General features: G+C 35.8%; 1 protein-coding gene across 1 annotated transcript in view; it reads left to right on the forward strand.

Moving 5' to 3' along the window:
- STAG1 (STAG1 cohesin complex component) overlaps window positions 1–16,054 on the forward strand; it is a 423,041-nt gene that overhangs the window by 214,220 nt on the left and 192,767 nt on the right. The window contains exon 6 of the mRNA XM_030873418.2: window positions 11,367–11,443. Coding sequence (XP_030729278.1) covers window positions 11,367–11,443 — 77 coding nt within the window. The remainder of the gene's footprint in view (window positions 1–11,366; window positions 11,444–16,054) is intronic.

Here is a 16,054-nt window from a genome sequence, read left to right on the forward strand (position 1 = left end):
GGTGTGAAGTGGGTGTCTTGTAGACAGCATATATATATGGGTCTTGTTTCTGTATCCATTCAGCCAGTTTGTGTCTTTTGGTGGGCACATTTAATCCATTTACATTTAAGGTAATTATCGATATGTATGTTCCTATGACCATTTTGTGAATTGGTTTGGGTTTGTTATTGTAGGTCTTTTCTTTCTCTTGTGTTTTTTGCCTAGAGAAGATCCTTTAGCATTTGTTGTAAAGCTGGTTTGGTGGTGCTGAACTCTCTCAGCTTTTGCTTGTCTGTAAAGCTTTTGATTTCTCTGTGGAATCTGAATGAGAGGCTTGCAAGGTAGCATATTCTTGGTTGTAGGTTTTCCCCGTTCGTCACTTTAAATATTGGGTTGGCCAAAAGGTTTGTTCAGTTTTTTCTGTAAGATTGCTGTAGTAGTACTTAGTTGGGTTTAACTTCATTCAAAACAGTTTTGGTAGATTGTATTTGACAGCTGTTATATCAGCGTGCATTTTAAAAAAGACATCAAATTTGGTGAATTTTTGTGTCGCATTTTAATATTGAAGATGGAAGATAAAAAGCAACATTTTCTGCATATTATGGTTTATTATTTCAAGAAAGGTAAAAACACAACTGAAACACTCAAAAAAATTGTGCAGTGTATGGAGAAGATGCTGTGTCTGATTGAACGTGTCAAAGGTGGTTTGCGAAGTTTTGTGCTGGAAATTTCAATGGTATACCACACGGGAGGTCGCCGACATAGTCAAAATATCCAAGTCAAGCGTTGAAAATCATTTTCACCAGCTTGGTTATGTGAATCGCTTTGATGTCTGGGTTCCACATAAGTTAAGCGAAAAAAATCTTGACCCTATTTCCCTATGTGATTCTCTACTGCAATTTAATGAAAACGTTTCACTTTTAAAACTAATTTTGATGGGCAATGAAAATTGGTTACTAGATAATAATGTGGAGTGGAAGAGATTGTCAGTTCAAGTGAAATAAACCAACACCAACCACACCAGAGGCTGGTCTTCATGCAAAGAAGGTGATGTGGTGTATGTGGTGGCATTGGAATGGAGTCCTGTATTAAGAGCTCCTTCCAGAAAACCAAACAATTAATTCCAACGAGTACTACTCCCGATTAGACCAACTGAAAGCAGCACTCGATGAAAAGTGTTCAGAATTAGTCAACAGAAAACGCATAATCTTCCATCAGGATAACGCAAGACTGTGCGTGTCTTTGATGACCAGGCAAAAACTATTACAGCTTGGATGGGAAGTTCTGATTAACCCACTGTGTTCACCAGACATTGCACCTTTGGATTACTGCAAAATTCTCTTGATGGAAAAAAATTCAATTCCCTGGAAGACTGTAAAGGGCACCTGGAACAGTTCTTTGCTCAAAAAGATATAAAGTTTTGGGAAGATGGAGTTAAGTTGCCTGAAAAATGCCAGAAGGTAGTGGAACAAAGGAATGACTCCGTTGTTCAATAGAGTTGTTGGTGAAAATGAAAAGTGTGTCTTTCATTTTTACTTAAAAACCAAAGGCACTTTTTGGCCAACCCAATATATCGTGCCACTCTCTTCTTGCCTGCAGAGTTTCTGCTGAGAAATCAGCTGATAACCTGATGGGATTTCTTTTGTATGTTGTTTGTTGCTTTTCACATTTTGTTTTTGTCTTTAACTTTTGTCAGTTTGGTTACTGTGTTTCTCGGCTTATTCCTCCTTGGGTTTATCTTGCCTGGCACTCTCTGTGTTTCTTGGACTTGGGTGACTGTTTCCTTTCCCTTCTTAGGGAAGTTTTCAGGTATTATCTCTTCAAATAGTTTCTCATGTCCTTTCTCTCTCCTCCTTCTGGGACTCCTGTAATATAATGCCAATGTTTGTGTGTTTAATGTTGTCCCAGAGGTCTCTGAGACTGTCCTCATTTCTTTTCATTTTATTTTTTATTCTGTTCCACAGCAGTGATTTCCACCATTCTGTCTTTCAGCTCACTTCTGCCTCACTCTCCTATTGATTTTTTTCTATTGTATTTTTCATTTCACTTATTGTATAGTTCATCTGTTTGTTCTGTACTTCTTCTAGGTCTTTGTTAAATATTTCTTGTATCTTCTCAATCTGTGCCTCCATTATTTTTTTGAGCTCTCGGAGTATTTTCAGTCTCATTACTCTGAATTCTTTTTCTGATAGATTGAGTATCTCCACTTCACTTAATTGTTCTTCTGGGGTTTTATTGTGTTCCTTTATCTGGGACATATCCCTCTACCCTCTCATTTTGTCTAACTTTCTGTGATTGCTGTTTCTGTTTTGCATGCTGCAGGATTGTAGTTCTTTTTGCTTCTCCTGTCTGCCCCTGTGGTGGATGAGGCTATGACGCTTGTGCATGCATCCTTGTGGGCCTTCTGCTCACTGGTGGGTGGAGCTGGGTATTGTTCCTCTGGTGGGAAGGGCTGAGCTCAGAAGACTTTATGCAGACTGTCTGTGGATGGGTGGGGCTGTGTTCCTGCTCTGTTGGTTGTTTGGCCTGAGGCCTCCGAGTAGTGGAGCCTATGGGCTTTTGTGTGGGGCTAGATCTTCGGGAGGAAATGGTGTCCTCCAGGAGGGCTGACACCAATGAGTACTCGCCAGAACCACCACTCCCAGTGTCTTTGTCCCAGCAGTGAGCCACAGCCTCACTCTCGACCCCACAGGAGGCCATCTAATACTAACAGGTCTGGCCCAGTCTCTTATGAGGTCACTGCTTTTTTCCCTGGGTCCTGTTGCACACGGGACCTTGTGTGCACCCTCCAAGAGGAGTTTCTGTCTTCCCAGTATTATGAAATTTCTGCGATCAAACCCTGCTGCCCTTCAAAGCCAGATTCTCTGGGGACTCCTCCTCTTTTCGCCAGGTACCAATGCTGGGAAGTCTGACATGGGTCAGGACTTTTACTCCTGTGAGAGAACTTCTGTGGTATAATTATTTTCCAGTTTCTGGGTCGCCCACATGGCAGGTATGAGATTTGATTTTATCGTGATTGTGCCCTTCCTACTGTCCCATCACTTCTTCTTTGTCTTTGGATGTAGGGTATCTTTTTTGGCAGCTTCCAGTGTTCTGGGTTTGTTTTTTTTTTTTTCTTTTCTGTTTTTTGGTCAATGGTTATTCAGCATTTAGTTGTTATGTTGGTGTTTTTGTCAGAAGGGGTGAGCTCACGTCCTTCTACTCTGCCATCTTTTCAGCCAAAACTGAGTCCTCTTAAATTAATTAAGACTGTTTTGTGGCCAAACATATGATCTATCTTAGAAAATGTTCCCTGTGCACTAGAAAAAAATATGTATTTTGTTGATTTTGGATGGAATGTTTTATAAATATCTGTTACGTCCATCTGGTCTAATGTCATTTAAGGCAGTTGTTTTCTCATTGATTTTCTGTCTGGATGATCTGTCTATTGGTTTAAGTAGGGTATGAAAGTCTTCAATAATTGTATTGCTTTCTCTTTCTCCCTTTGGTTCTTTTAATATTTGCTTCATATGTTTGGTTCATAAATATTTTCAAATGTTGATCCTTTTGTTGGACAACTCCTTTACTATTATTTTTTATTATATCTATACCATTAATTTTCTCTTAAGTCTGTTACGTGTGATGTGTGTATACATATATATATATATATATATCTACTGCAGCTTTCTTTTGGTTTCCGTTTGCATGGAATATCTTTTTTCCATCCCTTTACTTCAGTCTGTGTGTGTCCTTACATCTAAAGTGTGCCTCATGTTTGCAGCGTATAGATGGGACTTGTGTTTTTATTCATTTATCCACTCCATGTCTTTTGATTGGAGAATTTAGTCCTTTTACATTTAAAGTAGTTACTGATAGGTTTGTGTTTATTACCATTTTGTTAATTGTTTCCTAGTTGTTTTTATAGTTACTCTTTGTTCCTTTTTTCTTCTCTGCCTCTCCTACTTTGTATTGGGTTGGCTGAAAAGTTCATTCAGGTTTTTCTGTAACATGTTAACATCTTCTGTAACATTTTTCCATAATGAACTTTTTGGCCAATGGAATAGTTTGATGACTTTCTTTAGCGATATGTATATATTCCTTTCTTTTTATCTTCTGTGTATTTATACTGTAGGTTTTTGCTTTGGGTTGTCATGACACTTACAACCACATTTTAAGTTGGTAACAACTTAAGTTTCATCCATCCTGTTGTAAAGCTTAACGTTTTTACTCTCTTTGCACTGTCCACATTTTATATTTTTCATGTTACATTTTAAAAATCTTATGTATCCCTTAACTAATTACTGTCATGCTTATTTTTATTACTTTTGTCTTTTAACCTTCATATTAGCTTCATAAGTCATTAATCCACTACTTCACTATATATTTACTTTTAAGTGGGATTTATTCTTTCATATGTGTTCTGATAACTAAGTAGTGCCCTTTCCTTTCAGCTTAAAGACATCCATTTAACATTTCTTGTAGGCTGGTTTAGTAGTGATGGACTCCTTTAGCTTTTGCATCTCTGAAAAACTCTCCCTCCTTGAATTCTGAATGAGAGCTCTTCCAGGTATAGTATTCTTGGTTGGAAGTTTTATTTCAGCACTTTGAATATATCATGCATTCCCTTCTGGCCTGCAGAGTTTTTGCTAAAAAGTGTGCTGATAGTGTCATGGGAGTTCTTGTATATAGCTAGTTGTTTTTCTCGTTGTTTTAAATATTATCTTCTTGTCTTTAACTTTTGACATTTTATTTATAATGTGCCTTACTGTGAGCCATTTTCGGTTCATCTCTTTTGGAGCTCTCTAGGCTTCCTGGACTTGAATGTCTGTTTTCTGCCCCTTTCTCTCCCTCTTCTTCTTCTGGGAGACCTAAAATGTGAATATTAGTATGTTTGGTATCATCCCATGTGTCACTTAAGCTGTCTTTGACCTTCTTCTTTTTGCTGCTGTGATTGGGTAAGTTCTAGTGCCTTGTCTTCAAGTTGTTTGATTTTTTCTTTTGTTTCATTTTGTCTTGAACCCATCTAGTGTACTTTTCAATTCAGTTATTGTATTCTTCATCTCTGTAAATTGTATTGGTGCTTTTTTATGTTTTCCATCTCTTTGTTGAAGTTCTCACTTATCCATTACTCCCATTACCACCCATTTGGTGGATATCAAATGACCATTACTTTTTCAGGTAAAATATTTATCTCTGTTTCATTAAAGTTTTTTTTTTTCCCCCTGAAGTTTTGTTGTTCTTTCATTTGGAAAATATTCCTCTGTTTCTTCATTTTGCTTAACTCTCTCTATTGGTTTATACACAGTGGATGAAACAACCACCCCCTCCCAGTCTTGAAGGAGTGGCCTTGTGTAGGAGGTGAACCTTTTTGTTCAGCCTTGCCCCAGCTATTGGTCGTCTCTCAAACCTCTTTGCTTGTCTAAGCATCCTAATATATTTTTAATAGCTCCCAGTAGTTGAGGATGAGCCAAGGCCTGTCACTGTCCCAGAGTGGAAGATTTCAGCACCTAGATTCAGGCTGACTAGAAGCCAAGCCATCAGCTAGCCGTTTTTAAAAGTATGTAGATATAATATATGCAGTCCTGAAAGGCTGCAAACATAAGCCTCACTGGTTACCAGAGCCAGGCAATCTGGAAGTATACCTTGGGCAGCAGTCAGAAAAATCAGAACTTCAGATGAGTGTATAACTTCTTTGTAGGAGATAACAGTGAGCTGGAGCAAGGCAAAAGGAGAGTGCCAAAATGACATCCACAGTCTATGTTCCTTTAGAGCCGCTCCATATGCCACCGCATGTGTGTCAAACCTGAATCCTGTTGACATATATACACTACCAAGTGTAAAATAGATAGCTAGTGGGAAGCAGCCGCATAGCACAGGGAGACCAGCTCGGTGCTTTGTGACCACCTAGAGGGGTGGGATAGGGAGGGTGGGAGGGAGATGCAAGAGGGAGGGGAGATATATATATATATATATATATGTATAGTTGATTCACTTTGTTATACAGCAGCAACTAACACAACAATGTAAAGCAATTATACTCCAATAAAGATGTTTAAAAAACCCTTGAAGGCTGCTTCTCAATCCAAAGCTGCAGGAGAAGCAAAGTGGCCTCTTTCATAGACCGGGAAATGTGCTTCAGCCAGCTGTCTGTGCAGTGGGCTACATGTGGTAACCTGCCCAGAACCATCCCTCTAATTGCCACAGCCCCATGGAACCCAGGTACCCAAGCCCCTTTTGCAACCAGATCCCAGTGATCAGGGAGCCCTGGGCTCCAGTTGCAAAATGTCCCAGGTATTAGACACAAAAACCAGGGTACCAGATACATGTAAAGCTTCTCAGCAGGAGACACTGGTGCTCTGGAACACTGCAGAGAGTGAGTGTGAAGATAGTGCCCATCCTCTGAAATCTTTGAAAAGGATTACAGTCAACCCCTAGATGCATGTTTAAAGAGAACCCTGCCCCTCAAGCCACAATCATAATGTTTAGCTAATAGGTCTCTTTCACAGAAAGACTGAGTTCTTGGATCTGTTGCCTCTTGCTGTGCCCTGGAGGTGGTAGCTGGTTTAGAACTCTGTCTTCATTGGTTACAGTGTTGCAGTACCTACAAATGTCAGCCCCACTGACCACGAAAGCCAGGTGAAGTAAAGGTGATCCCTGGTAGCAGTCACAAAAATCAGGGCCCCAGATGGGTATGAGCTCCATTCTGGGTGACACTGATTATTACAGTTGCATGTGATCAGGAATGCAAGCTCCCCTAGCCTTTAGAGCCAGGCGATCAAGAATCATATCCTGGGTAGCAGCCAGAAAAATTGGGGCACCAGGCACATGTAGTCTTCTCTCTTTCGGGAAATATTGGTGCTCTGGAGCACAGCAAAGGGAAAGTGTGAGATGGTGCCATTCTCCATCCCCAGAGAGTGTTTCAGCAGGCTCCTAGATGTGTGTGTTAAATTGGATGCCTGCCCCTTAGGCCATGGTTTTAATGTAAGCAGGTGATCCGGATTCAGTTCAAGTTGAGTTGCTTTAGGCTGCCTCTGAGCTGGGCCCTGGGTAGATGAGTCCAAGTTGTGCAGGCCATTTAAGAGCTTTCTACCAGATTGGTGTTGTCCTGTGGGTCTCAGGATGTGAGGCTTTGTTGGTTTTCAAAATTAGATGTTTTGGCTGGTGGCGGGGGTGGGGGGGCGGGTGTTGGCTTATCTCTCAAGTGTATGTCTTTAAAATTTTTGGTGCCTGATGTGGGGTTTGAGCCCTTCAGTCCTCAGGGAGAAGCTCTGATTTGGAGTTCCCTCTCGCTTGTGTTTCCCTGTGCTGTAGGTCGGGTTTATTTTGTGCCATATTTGGTGAAATTTTGTGCCAGCCTCTCTTACCTGCTTTGATGTGGTTTTCTTCTCGTTTGCCTGATGTATAATTGTCATTCAGCCAGCCTTTATGGTTTTTTTTTTTGAATACGTTTTTTTAAGAGGAAAATTTTCCATATGTAACTAGACTAATTCTGTCCATGGGAGAAGATGAGTTCAGGGTCTTCCTATATCACCATCTTGAACTGGAACCTATCCCTTCTTTTTTCAGGTATAAATGTATCCTACAGGTCTTTTCATATCAGTCATAGATGGCTTTATTGTTTTTTGTCTCCATGGCTTCCATTGACTTTAAGAGCCAATTAAAAGTAGTGGTTTTCATGGACCTATATAGCCAGATTGCCTTCATGCAGGCCATGGATGTGCTGCTGGAAAACCCTTTTTACAAGTTGCTAAATCTCTAGGTGCCTCAATTTTCTCATCTGTAAAATGGGAGAAAAATTGTATTCTGAATAAGGTTGTTTGGAAGTTTAAGCATTACTTAGCACAATACCTGGCAGATGGTGAGCACCCAGATGTAGGCTGCCACCACCATTGTTGTTATTATCACCATTTTTACTTATTTAATCAGATTCTTATTTATGGGCATAGGGGTTTTTTTCCTATTTTACTGTTACAGACAGTGCTTCAGGGAATAACCTTGTATATTCATTATTTTGCACATGTGTGATTTTATGGATACTTTGCAACAAGTACAATATCAAGACAAAAGAGGATGTAAATTAGTTTTGGTAGACATTTGCCGAATTGCATACCACAGGGATTGTATCAATTTCTGCTGTTACCAGCATTTGACATAGTTTAAATGATTAAGAACTTGATGGTAGTTTTCTGATGTTACTTCCATTTCTAAAATTATTCATAGTTTAAAATGACAGTTTTGAAAGTTCTTCCTTTTGCTTTATTAAAAAAGTACAATCTTGTGAGGAGGGCCTGCTCAAGCAAACTTTTACTTTTTAATATAAAATATGTATGTTGGTGGCTTATTCTTTTAGGATTCTCATAGATAACTTGTTAGTATTTAAGAGAGTAGAAGGTGATCTTTTCTCTTTTATTCGTTATTTTCAGATATTTATGTTTCCATGAATCTGAATCATTTCAGATTTTTTATTTACCTTTACTATCCATAATCTTAGGATAATCTTCTTTTAGAAATATGCATCTTTAAGAACCAAGAATCCAAAGATGAACTGAGATTAGCTTTTTAATTTATTTTGAACATTACTGTTGAATTAAGACAAGATTTTTTTCTTTGTCAAAGAAAGCTTAAAAGGGCAGAGGAGCTTAACCTGTCAGGCATTTTTCAAGGTTCATGGGGGAATACAAAGTTCAGTAAGTAGTGGTCTCTGCCATACTTTATTCTAGTGGGTGAGCTAGATAGGTAGGGACCACATCTGGGTTAGAAAATGTAAAAAAAGGGCAAAAAAGAATGCTTGGATTGAGCTTTAGAAATTACCTGTATGTACTTAGGTTAAATGACTAAAAGTAACTGAAAGAAATAAAAATAAGTCATCAGAGAATATAATGTAAATATATACTGCTGTGGGAACCAATAAAATAAGCAGATTCTTTAAATACATTAGATAGATTATTACTAAGGAAAAACTGTTTGATGTAGCAGTTCGGAGACAGCTGGTGTGAGGAAGCAGTTTCTGTAGAGTTGTGGTACCCAATTGGAGAAGAATGAACAGTTGGAAAATAAGTAAATAGGCTAATCTTTGGAATAGTCATTGTGGCAGGAGAAGGAATTTCGTCCTTAAAAGAAAAATCAGTAACAAGCTTCTGTTCATTTTCAAAATTATGGCTTTTAAACATCTGATTTTATTTTATTAGTAATTGATATTTGTATATTGTAGTCATCTTTAAAGATGCTAAGCATGAGGTTTTTTTCATATTGCTTTTAATGCTAGTTACTGTTTTGTTGCTCTTCACTTTACCACATGAAATAGATGCAGTGAAATAGTCCTCTCTTTATGAACTAACATAGCTATTTTATTGAAAGTATAGTTAAGACTCCACTGAATATGAAAACTGCCATGTCAATCATGGATATAGAGTAGTTGAACATTATTTACACTGGGAGTATTTTAAGAGTGATATGTGCAACTTATTAATGAAGTAGTAGAATTAATGTTGTCCCTTTTCTTGAATTTTTAAAAAATCAACTTTACCAAGATCTAATTTCCATACATTAAAATTCACACACAGTATACAGATAGGTGGCTTTTGACAAATGCGTACAACCATGTAATGACATTCCATTCAAAATATAAAATATTTCCATCTCCCTAAGAAGAACAGTTAATTCTTTCCATGTTCAAAAATTTTAACATCTAATTTTACTTCTTTTGCTTTTTTATTAGTACTTATGAATGTAATTTTACTTATCAAGAGTACCATGAATTAACCCCTGAAATTACATGCTTTTTATCTATGGGAATGTTATTTCAGATTGACAGAATATTTCATGACCCAAACAAGGTTAAATAGAAACAATTTTGTTTTGAGTGATTTTAAGAATGTCTAACAGAAAGTTACTTTTATTTGAGATTAGTTACAATTATCAGTTGAGCACATTTCTTGTTTATTTAATTTTTTAAAATCCTCTGAAAATAAAGGCTGTATTGTAGTACATAAACAACCTGTCTTCAACACTGTTGAATACTCTCTACGTTACTGTTTTTCACATAAAAAAATAAAATCAGGATAAAAAGTTTCTCATTTTGTTTCAGAAATTGCATGTTGGGGAAGAACTCTTTAAAAATATTTTTCCTTTTCATCCACATTCCAGCCTAGACTGTCATCTCTAAAGTTGAATATTGGGAATATCTGTTGGTAGTACTTAATTCATCATCCAGAAAATGAATGAGAACTATGTATCAGTAAATAAACTGTGCTTTTAAATGATCCTGATTAAAAGATAGGGCAGATAGGGCTTTTTTCTCATTTTATAGATTTTAATTCAGTTAAATCGAGTTTAATAAGTGCCACATGTTCCATTGTAGTTTTTGTTGGGACTCAGAATTAAGATCATACTTTGACTTTTAGTGGCTATCCTACTGCTTCCATGGTCTTTCCTGTAAGCGTACAGTACATTTCAGAGACTCTTCCCACCTACATTCCTAGTTGTGATTTGAGTTGGAGCTGGTAATCCCTGGCAAGGAGCCTGTCAGAGGTTATACAGTAATTATTTTCTTACTGATTCATTGAGTGTTATTTTTGTGATTTTTAACTTGAGTATTTTACACTTATACAGTTGAGACTGAACCTCATTTAATTATTAGGCCGGAATTCTTTGTACCTAAGTTCATTTTGAACCTTATTTCAGTTTCTTTAAATTGAACCTTATTTCAGTTTCTTTAAATGTTATTTTTAACACAGGTTTTCAATATAAACCACTCATTCTCATAAGAGTGATAATATTTACATAACCATATTTGAGATAAAAATAAAGTACGGTAAAAGTAGTACGAAAGAATGAGATGTTGAAAGAGGTTAACTTTTTCTTTGATTGTCTGATCCTTATGTAGAAGTTATTGAGCAACTCTTCATGTTCAAAAAAAGATATAACTGAAATGTGTTGTTAGATTATGGGACATTTAGTTTTAATTTATCGAAGAATATTCTGATGATTAAAAAATATCAGAGGGAGCCTTTAAGGGAGATAACACTTTCTATACTTGGATGTTTTTCAGACAAAGGCAACCAGCTGTATGTCTGGTTAGCACCAGTATATATTTAAGTCAATCTTTAGGGGCTTCCTTACCATATAAATTCATTGTTTTATGTCTTTGTCTTTTCCTTCTTCAACACTTCTCTCAATATTTTTCCTTATACTTATATAATTCATAGGATATTCAGGGTTTTTTTTTAATGTCTAAAGAACTTTTAAATTCTTAAACAAGGGATTCCTTTAGAATAGATAGAAGTTTGGGGGAAGTAAGAAAAACCCAAACACTTTCATATAAAACTTTTCAAACAGTGCTCAGGTTAAATTTAATTTTTAGCATGGGATAGAAAAAGATTAACTATATAAAATCTGTTGTTCCACAGGTACTGTGAGAATAGAGATGTTTCGAAATATGCAGAATGCAGAAATCATCAGAAAAATGACTGAAGAATTTGATGAGGTATAGCATTTCAATATTTATACAAACTGCCTGCTTACACTTGTAAATGATGAATATGTTATTTTAAGTTTTGTTTTGACTTGGTGTTTAGTATAAGAGAAGATATACTGTTTTCTCATTTATATGATAATCCATGCTGTTAATTCCAAAATTAATCTCATTCATTTGGGAATTTTATTACATTGCATGGAGGTAGTAGCACTGAATAGTGACTGATAGCTGATAAGGATAAGAAAATTCATGGTGTGAAGTAGAAGTTGACTCTTGATAGTCATTCTTGAAGACCATCTAAAATTCCTGAATTTATAAATACATCTCCAGCAATTTCATGTTCTGTGGAATACTAGTCTTGTTAAATGCTTTAAAGAAAAAAGGGTTTGGAGGTCAAGGAAGTGTGAGCAGGCTGCCTATTATACCTACCTTAGAGATTGTGAAAGCATATTAACTTATTTAAGGTTCTTAGAAGTCCTAATGGAGAAAAATCTCCTTAACTTAATTCAATCCAGAATTCCCAAAATTATTTTACATGGATCCCCACCACTGACATACCCACACACACACATGTCCCCCACTCCCACCCCTTTCCCATTTTCTGTGTGTGTGTGTGTGTGTGTGTGTAAAACTTGAACTTCTATTTGGGACATTCTACTTGAGATAATCTGATTTCCATTAAGAATACAAGTTTTCTTTATTGTCTTCACAAATTAATCATGCAGAAACCATTTTTTTCTGCATGATTTTCCATTTTCACTAAAATACTCACTCAAGCAGTTTTACACTGTAAATGTTGAGATACTTTTACAGTTTTATTTCTTTATTTTATTTATGGTGAACTCAATTCATGTCATGCTTTAGGCCACCATCAATTCCAGTTTTAACGTTCTGCCTTTTGATTTAATTAAGATTTCTATTTTCTGAATTAGGTGTTCCTTTTTCTTGACTTTCAACACTAACAACAAAGATTGGTTTTCTTCTAGGTCCACTCTTAGTAAGATGGGGTTAGGCTTTTTATTAGTAGTAGCAGTAAGTAGTGTTTATTTTTAATTAAAAAAGTACTACAAACACATGTCAAAGCAGACATTCAAACACAGGCTGTTCAATATATGTCTTTCTCATCAGGTGTCACCTTTACTCTAGCAGCAGTATGAAAACATTTTACAGAAACATTCTGTCAGTGGCTTTCAGACTATTTATTCACATTTTATGGGAGGTAGGGGAGACCTTAAATTGTCACCTATGCAGATATACTCCATAATCACTTGTCTTCATTTCTGTAATCCAAAAAGCTCTGAAATTCCAAAACCTGGCCTAAAATAACATGAGACTACTTAAAATTTTTATTTATCACAGTCAGTGTGAATATCTATATGCATTGTTGTTAAACGTTAATGTTCTTGATTACAGGGGGCTGCCCCAGATTCTTTTGGGGTATGATGAAATATAAGGTATATGCACTGTATTAACTTCTAAACTGCAAAAAATCCTAGATTCTGAAACATTTCTGTGGGACTCCTGTTCACTAAAAAATAATTTTTTTGTTGTTACTACAAGTGTTTTTATATGTTGCAAATAGAAGTTAAAGCCAGATAAGATATAAGTTAAGGTGCAAGTAGTAGTTTTACTCACCAGCTACTATACTAACTACTATGCCAGGCTTGCAATACAGGTGATTCAGATTGTAGATTTAAAAGTAGTATATATCTTGGACCTTCACAGCACTAACACGTGATGGAATGATTATTAAAAGTTTAAGACAGTAGTTTCCAAACATTGCTGCACATTAACATCTCATGGGGATACTGACTCCTGGCTCCCTTTCACATCCCACAGACATTTTGATTTACTTTGTAAGGCATGTGACCTGGATATAGAGATTTTTTTAAAGCTCACCAGGTGATATTCTAATGTATAAGAACTATTGAGAACTATTGTTCTAAGGCAAATAAAAAGAGGAAGCCAAGATTTGTTATAAAAACACTTCATATATGAAAACAGAATGAGGGGGAAACAACAATGAATAAAATGTAGCAAATGAAATTATTCAGAAGGCATTCATTTCATATTCCTAAACATTTTGTCTCAATATTTGAGATTATTGACCTAATCAAAGAAGACTTTTAAAATCATCATTCTATTATTTTTTAAACAGTATATCTAATACAGTTTGGATTATTAGAATGTATTAATTTAAAGCAGAATTTAATATATTCTAAAGCTACTTAGAAATAAATAAATATAATTGTGATGATTAGAAGTTTTAATAAATACTGTCAGTTTCAGTTTTAAATATCTATATAATGCTTTTAATTAGGTGGCTTAAAACAGTGTCATAAATAGGATGCTTACTCACTTTGCTTGAGACTTTATTGCATAACCAGTTTGAAAAGTAAAAATTTAAACTCAAAATAAATAAATAAACATACAATCAAATAAAAATTCCAGAGATGATGTTAGTGAGCAGGATGTGCCAGACCTGTTTGACACTGATAATTAAATTGTCTGCAAGTATGACAAGATTCATCGAAGCAAGAACAAATGGAAATTCTATTTGAAAGGTGGTATTACGTATTTTGGAGGGACAGACTCTGTATTTGCAAAAGCCATTGTTGATACGGAGTGGTAAAACTTATGAGCTGAATACATCATAAACATATACTGGGATTGTGTCACATATTGTTCACTGTATTGAATTTAATGAAATTATAATTCAGATGCAGATACAAAAAAATTTATCTTAAACTCTTTAGCAAGATATTGATCTTTTGCTACTCTGTATACACTCAAGAATGCATTTAGATGCTTTCATATTGTTAAATATACAGTATTTTAAGTTTTTTTTTCTTCAAAATACTGTATAGGTTATTTAATTCCTTGGGTGTGGGAGGAGGTTAGTTTTGGTGAATTATATTTTGTGATAAAATTCTGAAATATCAAAGAACCATTAGATCCCAAGATCCTAGAAAAGTGCCTAGTTAACGGAGTAGCCATTAAAATTCTTTTGAATGAATGAATATATTGTATTATAGCAAACTAAAGTAAAGGTGAGATGAGTTAGAAGTCATTTCAGTTGAAAGTGTTTAAATTGAATAAGGTAGTCCAAGAGTATGTTATTGCCGGAAAAAGTAGTATACTGTAGCTTCTATTCCTTGTTACAAATTGGTTATAACTACAGATCTGCACCTGGCCACATGTCCTTTGTAATTGTAATATCAGCCTAATTTAGAAATATGTTAATTCCCAGAGCAGCCTATAGCTTTTCAAAGTCAATAGATATACTTGGTTCCTGTTGGAGCCAGTTGCCAGGAGGTAAAGCACACTGTAATTGTATTTCTTCCCCAGGTTATTACAATCAGATCTCCATGTATCAATTCTTAGATATGTTTCCCAAAGGTCAATTTGTATAGTTTTCATATATTTCAGTATGACATCTATGTAGGGAAACCTTTGCAACACAACACATTTAATATTCAGCTGACCCTTGAACAACACGGGTGTTAGGTACTCTCAGCCCTCTGTAGCTGAAAATCCTCATATAATTTTTGACTCCCCCAAAACTTAACTACTAATACCCTACTGTTGACTGGAAGCCTTACCAATAACATTAACAGTCAATTAACACACATTTTGTATTTTATATATATTATATGCTGTGTTCTTACAATAAAGTAAGCTAGAGAAAAAATGTTATTAAGAAAAGCATAAAAAGGGGAGAGTACATTTACAGTACTGTACTGTATCATTACTGTGAGTTTGTCATCTGTTTATAAGCTAAATCATCTGTCTCTTAGTACCTATATCAATATTGTCTTATATGATGCAAAATACCATAGATCTTATATGTATTATTAATACTAGACATAAAAAATGAAAAGATAATGTGAATAATTTATATTTTCTTACAGTTATGATGATTTATGCATTGATAATGAAGAAGCCAGAAATCTGATTGCTTTTTGCTAGCCTAGTGTAACTGATACAATTGTTTCATGGTAGCCTAGCCTTTATACTAGTGAATGAATTGTTATAAAATTTTTATGGCATACAGTATTACTGTCATATTCATAATACAATATTGGAAACACTGTTACTTTTTTTAAGAAAAATCACTTACCTGTGGTGTGATAAGCTGATATGCAGTTTCTCCAACTATGAGAGTGAGTGTGTGTCATACTGTACAGTAATGTAATTCTTTGAAAGCAAAGTTATAGAACAGTATATATTAAATATCACTCACCTTATGCCTATGTATGGGTAGGCTATCCACTTCAATACAAGTCTTGCACACGAAGCTCTACACAATGAATAGTTAGGCAATGATGATGATGACACGAGTGTCTCATACAGTTCTTGCCATACAGTCACTATATTTTCACATGGAGACACACACATATACAACAGATATGTTTATTAAGTGTATGGCATGGTGATTATTTACTGTTCATTAAATGGAAGTGGATCATCACAAAGGTCTTCATCCTCATCGTCTTCACATTGAGTCGGCTGAGGAAGAGGAGGGGTTTGTCTTGCTGTCTCCGGGATGGCAGAGGTGGAGGAGGTGGAAGGGTAAGCAGGAGAGGCAGGCATATTTGGTGTAATTTTATGGAAATACAT

The sequence above is a fragment of the Globicephala melas genome, chromosome 4 (assembly GCF_963455315.2).
Source record: "Globicephala melas chromosome 4, mGloMel1.2, whole genome shotgun sequence".
In the NCBI taxonomy this organism is placed as follows: domain Eukaryota; kingdom Metazoa; phylum Chordata; class Mammalia; order Artiodactyla; family Delphinidae; genus Globicephala; species Globicephala melas.